General features: G+C 41.4%; 1 protein-coding gene across 1 annotated transcript; it reads right to left on the bottom strand.

The window, feature by feature from the left end:
- Positions 1–5,710: 5,710 nt before the first annotated feature.
- On the bottom strand, positions 5,711–8,935 carry LOC120766223. Its single transcript, XM_040091598.1, has 3 exons — positions 8,321–8,935; positions 8,096–8,256; positions 5,711–5,980 (listed from the first exon to the last, which is right to left on the bottom strand). The coding sequence occupies exons 1-3, from the start codon at positions 8,872–8,874 to the stop codon at positions 5,823–5,825; spliced, it is 873 nt and encodes a 290-aa protein (XP_039947532.1). The 5' UTR covers positions 8,875–8,935; the 3' UTR covers positions 5,711–5,822.
- Between the last annotated feature and the right edge of the window lie 912 nt (positions 8,936–9,847).

Genomic DNA, 9,847 nt, shown 5'->3' with positions numbered 1-9,847 from the left:
TTGTAAACTCGACTATAACCGCGTAAGCGCTGTCTAAGCTAGTAAAGAAGAAGAAGAAGGCATAGGAGCATGGAGCCATGTGTAGAAGTTCACGCAAGTTAGGAAAGTTCTCTGTTTTCCATTTACTTGGATGTGACCAGAAGCGATTATTTTACATATGTCTCAAGCAGCTCACGACTTCCGGTCTTTGACCAAGTATCTTCTGGGTAGCCAGAAAGCATTCGTTTGAAGACGAACTAAAGTGAGAAGGCGAAACATCTCCTCGACAGGTAAAAACAATACGAAGGAAAAAAAGAAGTCACAGGGACTTAATTGTTAGAGTGGAAAACATAACGTAAAATTTGGTTCTTGGATTTTTTTGTCCGGTTAAGAGAGGGGCCCGCTTTTTGTAGGTGTCCGAATCTAGAGGTTTCACTGTATGTACTTCAAAAAGTTTACGACGTCTTCTCATAGTTTAATTATTATTATAGTGTATGTATGTATGTACTAATATCAGAATCAATTACTTATAATCTCGACATAAGCCGATGAATCGGGATGAAGCCATAACAATATATATTTCCGCAAAATCAAACGAACAAAGATTTCCAAATTTGTGTATTAAAAAGGCGGAAAAAATTAAAAAAAAAATTTAAAAAAATCAAAAATCAATTTTATTGCATATTCATGCAGCCGAAATTTGCTACCGTTATTACTTTACAGCAGCCGAGCCATTCGAATTAGATTACCAAATGCATTAAATATGATTATCTTACACACACACGGCACACACTCACACTGCTAACCGAAAAACAAAATTGGCAGAAAACCTATTTCTGAGCGACCAAAGCGAAAGGAAATGAGGCAAACTAAAGTAATTGTCAGTAGAGCAGAGGAGCGCTTAAGCTGGAGTTGCGAAGAAATGACGATATGCATACGAAATGCTACCAAGTCGTCGTTAGCGGGCGCTGTGGGTGAGCGCGCAGACGAGCCAAGTCGCGGGAGTTATTTGTTTTGCACAGTTGCCGCCACAGCCGATACATTGACATCGGCGCTGCGGTTGCGCAAACGCACAGCATCAACATCAGCAACGTAAAAAATGGCGTACAACGTCGCGAACAGCAACAGCAACGAGATTGTGTATCACAACACATCACTGACTGCCCGAAGCCGCTTGCAATTGCTGGCGGCGCATTGAGCCCTTTTTACTGGCGGCTGTTGCGCTACACACGGCGAAGGCAGAAGCTGCTGTACGCCATACGTCGACGGCGGTAACAAACTTTTGTTTACAGCTGATGCGTCTGTTTTTGACGACGCCGCTGCCAGACGCAAACACACACACATATACACCGGGCGCACATGAGCCAGCATATTGGCCGCGATGTCGGTGGTGCATTAAATTAGTTTCGTGAGTATTCAAAGCAGGCCAAAAAAGCGCAGCGTAACCCAAGCAAAAAGCTGAAATCAAATTTACTGTGGAACATCAAAAAATGGGCGAATCGAAGGCATTGTGGGGCGCAGTGGGTGTTGCATTATGCTGGATCGGGCAACTTTTCAACGCATGCACACAATGTTGTTAATACTGTTACGCCGTTTTTCAATGTTTTTTTTTGGTCGTGGTTCGTCTCATGTTGGACAGTTTGTTTGTTTGCATTTCGTTACGGTTCGCACTCGGCTTGTCTTTCATTTCGGCGTGTCAAATGGCAGAAGCAGATAAATAAAAGCAATTGTGTTAATTTGTGTGGAGCTCATTAAATGGTATTTTGCTTGCATATCCACTTACAAAACATGAAAATGTTTTGACTTTTGTTTGTCTGCTTCATACTCGTTAGGGCTGGAGCGCACGGCTATGAACTCTATTGTTTTCATACAGACTGTAACAGAAATTATGCAAATATCCTGAAAGCGAAAAGAATATGGCATATCTTCAAATATTTACTAAAAAAATACCAAAATTACGCTATAGCCCGTGTTTTTCATCCATTTGTTGCAACCATAAATTACCAACTCAAGTGCTCGCTGCTAAATATATAATTTGAATCAATTTGCCAACGAGCTCATAATGCATTATTTACCTGCAGTTTGGAGTGATGGAGCGCGGTTTGTCAGCGTATACGCCTCTGACGGTTAGAGTTTAGCAAAGATAAGTCCCTTCTCTTGCTCTGAATTCACAGTCCACGCTTGAAAGACAAACCAGCGGGTAGGTGAATGGTTGTTCTCCAATGAAGCAGCTGAATATAGAGCAGCAGAAGCTATTTGTGCTGATGTTGAAATCTGATTTGGCTAAAATATTGGCAATTTCTGACTGAGTTTCACACACTGCAATTACCTTAAGTATTCCATTCCTAAACTGAAGTTGTAAGAAATCGCTTCAAAGTGATAACTTTTTAGGCACAAACGGTTTCCAGAGGCAATAAGATGAATATAATATAATGCTTCTTCTTCTTTATTGGCGTAGGCACCTTATACGCGCTTATAGCCGAGTTTATAATAGCACGCCAGTCGTTCTTTCTTTTCACTGATTGGCGTGAATCAGAGAACCCAAGTGCAGCCAGATGCTTTTCCACCTGATCTCTCCAACGGAGTGGTAATCGCCCTCTTCATCTACTTATACCGGCGGGTACTGCGTCGAACAATTTCAGAACCGATGTGTTTTCATCCATTCGGATGACATGACCCAGCCAGGGTAGCCGCTGTCTCTTAATTCGCTGAACTATGTCAATGTCGTCGTATAACTCACACAGCTCATCGTTCCATCGACTACAGCACTCGCCGTTGCCAATGCGTAAAAAACCATTAATCTTCCGCAAAACTTTTCTCTCGAAAACTTTTAACGTCAACTCATCAGATGTCGTCATCGTCCATGCCTCTGAACCATACAGCAGAAGTGGCACCTGTTGGCAAGAAGAATTCTGCGGTAGTTTTTAAGACTAACGTTGTTGTTGCTGCTAGTGCTGGTTCCAAAATAAACGAAATTATCTTCACCTTCGATGTTATGACTGTCAGCAGTGACGTCCCCCTGCGGGTACGGGGGGACCCCTCCGGTTTCGAGGGGAAACCGAATATACCCGCGGTAAGGCATGCCTGTCGTAAGAGGCGACTAAGATCCTGGCCACCAGTCCAGGGCTGTATGGAGGCTCAACTGGTCGTAGCCTCGGCTACAAGGTCATACCAAAGACTTTAACCTGGTACCACGGGGAGCAGTAGCCCCTGGAGTTCGCTCCAGTCTGCTCATTGGGTTTGGCCCTTTGTGGAGATTCGTGGTGGCTGTGGTTAAAACCCAAATCATGCGGGAAGAACTGACTTTGTCAGTCGAATGTGGAGTTGCATTGCAACCGGGTGCCGGACCCAAAGTACGGCAGAGGTTTTAGATGGGCCTCGAGCCCTACCAAGGTGGTTAGTGTGTCCTTACCGCACTGCCAATTGGTACTGAAAATCCTTACCCAATTTTCAGGGCGCTGATCGACGCATTGTATTGATCCGTTGTGCTTTTGAGCACCGTGGAGTTAAGCTTTTCGTAAGCAGGATCCCACGTAAAACACATTTGACAGTTGTCAGCAGTGACGTGGGAGCCAAGTCGCGAGTGCGACGACTGCTTGTTTGGTGATAATTCGTCTTGTCTTCGTTCACTGCCTCATTAGCTTCGGTTGCTTAACCATTCTGGAAAAAGCAATACTAATGGCACGGTTGTTGTGGTCAATAATAATCTCACCTTGTCAGAAACCTCGTTTGGTATCGAGCGGCTCGGAGAGTTCCTCCCGATCCTGACGGAGCTTTTGGTATTGCTCATCGTCAGTTTACACATTCAGACATAGTGGCATTAAAGGAGCTCCTTTTTTTGTTGTCAAAAGCAGCTTTAAAATCGACGATGAGGTGGTGAGTGTCATCCCCTTTTCACGGGTCTTTTTCAAGATATAACGCTTGGTGAATATATGGTCAGTCACTCGATTGAACCTTATATGCAATATTGAGGAGGCTTATTACAAGGTAGTTGACGCAGATTGTGGGTTCTCCATTTTTGTGGTGTGGACAGAGCACACTTAAATTTCTATCATCAGACATGCTCTCATGTGAAGCTGTTTTATTCTTTTCATTGGTTTTCTTACCTGGCGGGTCTAAAACCCTGCACACAATCCTGGGGAGGTATGTTACGCCTTCGGACTTTAGCTCGCCTTTAAATGGATGTTTTTTAGCTACCCAGGGAGTACTTGATCTAAGACCGGATGTCGTGAGCTGCTTGAGCCATATGTAAAAGAAAAATAATTATTTCTGGCAACTCCCAAGTGAATGGCGCTGAGAGAACTTTCCTCACTCCCATGAACTTCTACATATGGCTCCATCCTCCACAGAAACTGTTACATAGCATTATTGGACCTTTTGAGGAACAAAATCGCCGAGAAATGATTTCGTACAAGAGAACCCTGTAGCTGGCTCGTATAAATTCCAGCTCTTTTTGTAGCAAGTAGGGCGGTGTCACAGACTCACAACGCGAGATAATGCGCTCACAAAATGTTTCCTTCAATAAATTGATTGCTTTGTTGACTGTATTGACTGGCGTATTGATGGAACCAAAGGTCGTCTAGATCAATATCCTCTAGTTCAGGCATGAAAAGATTTTTTCTCTATTGCGTTCTCCATTGACTATAACATTATGACCGCCTTCGTGTTTGAAGACTTATGTACCATTGCTTCCCTCCGCTTATACCGCAGCCCAAACTGTGACTTTTTGAAGATGTAACGGCTTCTCAAAAATGGCTTGTGGATTGTCATCACTCCAAATGCGAATGAGCAACAAAATATACGTAGAAAAAAAAAATAAAATAAAATAAAAAAATAAAGTAAATAAATATAAATAAATTAACATTGGATAACCATTGGTGAAAAAATACAAAACAATGTCAACAACACGATCAGGCAAATTTTCATATCTTCAAAGAAAAAACTCATAGACACTTTAAAGCAAAGTGCATCAGAGTATTGCCGCACTGGTGCGCCATGTCACGAACTGTCGCGCTAAAAGGCATATATGAAAGTAAAAATTTTCCAAAAGCAAAAGGCAAAGAGAAATTCAAAGTTTTTCTCTATTTTAAACTTCAGGCTTCGCACGCTTGGGCGAGATTTGTTTGGGGTGCGGAGTTAGCTCTGACTGCAGTTGACGAAGTCAGCTACTTCATGCTCAAAGCGGCCTATGCCCCAGCAGCAAAGATGGCTTGGTCGCAAGGGGGCGTGTAGGGTCAATATTATTAACAACTTTGTTGCAGTATGCGTGACTGCATTGCGTCAACTTAATTGTAATGTAGAATATGTTTGTAAAAAGTCAAAGCTTGTTCTCTGCTCGTTATTGCTAAACAAATACCGATTATAGTTACAGTCACTTAAGACATCAAGTTTTTATAAAAAGTTGCTGAATCGTGGTAAATTCATTACAATTATTGTTGTTACCAAGTTTTCCCTTTTTTTGGAAAAAAACAACGAAAAATTTTTTAAACTTTTTATCACCAGTAAACGAATAGGTATGGCTCTTTTAGAAGTTTTACAATTTTTATTTTTCTAACAGCAATTTGAAACAATTTATATTCCATATTATATTTCGCATTCTCATTGCAAAATTGCATATGGCAAGTGAATTAGTATAAATTTTTAAGAAATAAATTCAAAGCATGAAAGCATGCAGAAACGTTTGATGATTTAAAAAATGTCAAAATAAAAAAAACTAAGATTTGGACTCATCCATGGTTCTTCTAGCAGTTTTGATTTCCAATTTTATAAAACAGTTTTCATAGCTTAGTTGACCGGTACTTTGAAAACGTTCTTGAAAGGAGTTGAAAGGAGGCTGATTGCATTCAGTTGCGCGTTAGTTCAGCGGAAGCTGCTTGCTGTTGAAATTCGTTGAGTATTCGACTCTGCGGTATGTCCGTCTCAACGCGACTGCCCACAACATCTGTGGCGGATACTGGCTGCTGCTCCTGATCGAAAAAGATATCGATTATGATGCGGACACCTGCAACAAAACGGTGTGGAAAAATTATAATGACGAATAATGATTATCATTTCTAACCCCCTCGAAGCCACAATAGATTAGTGGAAGGGCTACAAACAAAGCTTTGCATATTAAGCCATTATACTGTGGTTCTTTCACCAGCCTTTACAAACGTTAGCTGGCCTTCTTTATCTAGCCTCCTATGTTGCGTTTTTGTTTTTTGTTCTACGAAAAGTCTAAGGAGCCGTCCGCTTGAGCGATGAGTACCGAAGAAGTGGTACCACGAATTGTATGTGCCCTACGCCGACATGGATATCTTAGCTAAGCCTATAAAAATTCAACGAACACGCCGTTCAAACCTAGCAGACGTTGCTCCAGGAAAAAACTCATTTGATTTGCAATGTTATTAGGGCGCCAATGCATCTACTAGAACAACCAAGTTCATAGGTACCCTCTGCAAAGCAAAAGGCAACTGGTGGACTTTTGTGTTCTCGGCCCAAAAGGAGAAGAGTTTTTATATATAATATATAGTTCATTATCAGGACATACTACATTTTCAGGACTTTCTAATCATGATCGTCATCATTTTCGTCTAAGAGACTGCTCCCAGGCAAATCGTTATAACCTGCAAAGCCAATGAGTTCACAAGAAATAGCGCCCTTGTCCCGATTACATCGGATTGGAGACGAGTTGGGACTCCGTTTTCCTCTAGCGTTTAAGTGCTCCACCTCTGGACTTAGCGACAACTGTCTAGCTGTGTATGTGCGACTATAATATCCTTCTAGCCTAATGCAGAACGCAAGATGGTTGGTTGATTGAAAAGAAAGGCGCATAGGCGCCGCACCGCAGGCGGCCGCACTTGTGCCAACGTAAGACCCATTGTACTCCGGGAGGTAACTAATTTAAACCTTATCCTGTAACTATGTAGATTTGGTAAAAGAACTGATACTTTTCGACCCAAGCTGTCCAACGTCTCTTAAGTTAGAGTTTGAGTATTGGGAGCAGTGGAGTATGTCCCTTCTGATCTGACTGAAGGCATAGATAATTTTCCAGCATCTGAACATCCTCTGCGCATGCTCTGCATTCCACCGAATCCATTAGTCCTATTTTCAGAAGCTGAAATCTTTTACCTATAAATAGGAGCTTTTGGTATGTCGACTATCAACACTACCCCAAAGTACTTTGCCTTGTGTTACTTGTGTTCCAATACCTGAGCTGTCCCTTTAGGGTTCACTGCTTCAAACAACCTTTGAAGGAGCTCAATGGACTGGGGCAGCTTAGGGAGATTGTGTCTCCAGCATCCCATGAGCGGACCAGCTCGTCTGCTAATCAGTTCCTTCTTTTCCCATAGGACCCAACTCTAGAAAGTTTATAGACTTGCTGCTTAGAGCAGAAGCTTATTTGGCACATCTATTTTGCCCACAATTTTCACCTGAAAGACCGAATTGTAGTCTTTTAATTTGAAGCTGCATTCTGTGTGTGGATTATTACAGAAAAAGCCCGCTTCTGTTTTTGTTTCACCCTTTGATCCTTCAGTGAATAAATAGATTTCGGGGTGGGAACTGTCGATCACAGAACCATGGCCCAATTCGCTCTACAGATGGTACAGTTGAAACATCTTGGCCGTCATTTCATCGGCGAAGCTAGCGGACTAGACGGAATTGATATCAGGCGCCACAACAAATTTGTGGAAAACTCTAAGCGCTTTGCCAATTTTTGAAAGTCTTTTTGGTCAATACTTTAGAGTATTAAGGTATCAAAATGGGCTGGTGACCTCAGTTTTCCCAGTGGGATCAAATAGCAAACGAACTGGATCCTCAACGTCAACTGATTCCACTGATTAAGTTTAATGCTAAGACGAACTCTAAATTTTCGAATATTTCAGAAATATCTTCTATCATACATTTTCCTTTTTAAAGTGAAAAGTTCCTTACAAATCATGAAAATCCTGCAAAATGAGATTTAGTGAAACACTCACAAAAGTATCAGCCTCAATATTATCCTGAAAGATACTATCCCAGGATTTTCCATTGGGTTGCTTTCAAGTTACGTCCTCAACACAGTTACGGTTTCTTAGACGCCAACCGTATGCACGAATATGAGCGAACTATGTTTAAACAACTTGGATCTACTCACCTCCGGCAGTCTTTGCAATTGTCGTTTTACTCTGATAAGAAGTCTCCATTTGCTGAAAATTCGCTTCCTCGATGCTCTCAGTTACACCGGCCTTATCGTTGCCGTCTGGCATATTCTCCTCCAAACTGCTGGCAGCATCATTAGCATCTCGAGGTGGCGACCTTTTTCATCAAATATTTATGACAATATAATTACTTCAAATTTGCTCAATACTCTGCCACTAACCTAGAGGTGCGTCTGGTGTGATCGGCAACATAGATATTTTCACCTTCGCTCAAAGAGACATGACGTTCTCGCACGAAACAGGAGTCATCCATTGCATCCGCTTGCTGCTTCATTGTGCAGCTATTATTCTTTGACTTGCAACTGTGTTTCACTTCGGTGATGTGGTTGTGGTCACTACCACGATTGGTTTGCGTCGATTTACAGCCCTTATCCTCCTCCCTCTTCTGCGTCACATAGTGACGCGAGGGATAACGATGCGAAAGCGTATGGGTGCCAAAATTGTTCACACCGAAATATGTGGACTTCATTGCAGGCAAGCTGTATTGCTGCTGCTGCAGACTGCGTCCACCACCTTTGGTGCCCAACTTGGCCACTGTGTCATAGCGTTTAATCATGTCACGCACGCTGACCGGAGAATGCGATTCCGAGTCGGAGGCGGCGGTTAGCAGCACATTAAAGGAGCTCATGGAATTATTGCTCACATTATCGTCATCGTCGACGCTGGCCGAACGCCTCTGCTGCGAATTTCGTTTCGCGTTGCTCGTGAGATCCATGTTTTGTGTGTCGCTCGTCACAAATGTGCAGATTAAAAAGCGAATACTATAAAAATGCTAAATTTTTTTCTACTGAATTAATGCTAATTTTTTTTAACTAAATTTTCTAATTTCCAATAAAATCGCTACGACAATCTATGTAAATTAATTGTTTATTTTGTTTTTTTTTCTATAATGTCAGTTGTCGGTGTTGTTTCTTAAAAGTTATATTCTTTAAATATCGAAAATTTTTTACTCTATCTTCTTTTTTACCCAGCCTCGGATGAGAGATCCCCCTTTTTACTCTATACTTTGAGTTATATTTGCATGATATTGTTCTTAGTGAGTGAAATACATATACATACATTTTGTTGCAAAATTATTATAAATAATTAAAATGGCCGCAATCGGTTATTTAATTTTTTCTTATTCGGGTACACTGGATTGGAATCTTATTAGGCAAAAGTTCATGGGGAGATCAAACAACCCTTCCGAAGTTAATAACTTTTGGGTCGGCTTTAGTATACCGTCCCAGGATTTCGGGAATAAAATGGGTATGGTGGGATAGAGGAGACTCTCCAGATCACGAATATATATGGTTATAGCCGCAGGAAGCTTACAGTTAACTTTTTTTTATTTTTAGTGAGGTTAACAACGTACACGTCAATGACCCTTTCTGAAGTAAACAACCATTTTGTTTTACCTTTAGGGAGGTCAATAATTTTTGTTGCATTTTTTTACCTTGGGTATAGAAGACTTAGAGGTGAAGTACTTTGGAGAGTTTAATTACTCTTTTGTTCACCTTAAGAGAGGTCGGCAATGGGCCAATAAACTTTTCTGAAGACAATGATCTTTTTTGTTTACCTTTAGCTAGTTTAACAACCCTCTTTTTTCTTATTCTTTAGCTGGGTCAGCAACCTTTTTAGAGGTCAATGTACTTTGCAGAGTTTTTAACTCTCTTGTTCACTTTAGCGAGGCCCGCAATGCTTTCAGA

The sequence above is a fragment of the Bactrocera tryoni genome, chromosome 1, assembly GCF_016617805.1.
Source record: "Bactrocera tryoni isolate S06 chromosome 1, CSIRO_BtryS06_freeze2, whole genome shotgun sequence".
Taxonomy (NCBI): domain Eukaryota; kingdom Metazoa; phylum Arthropoda; class Insecta; order Diptera; family Tephritidae; genus Bactrocera; species Bactrocera tryoni.
The sequence above is the reverse complement of the archived record's forward strand: the minus strand, read 5'-3'. Positions and strand labels throughout refer to the sequence as shown.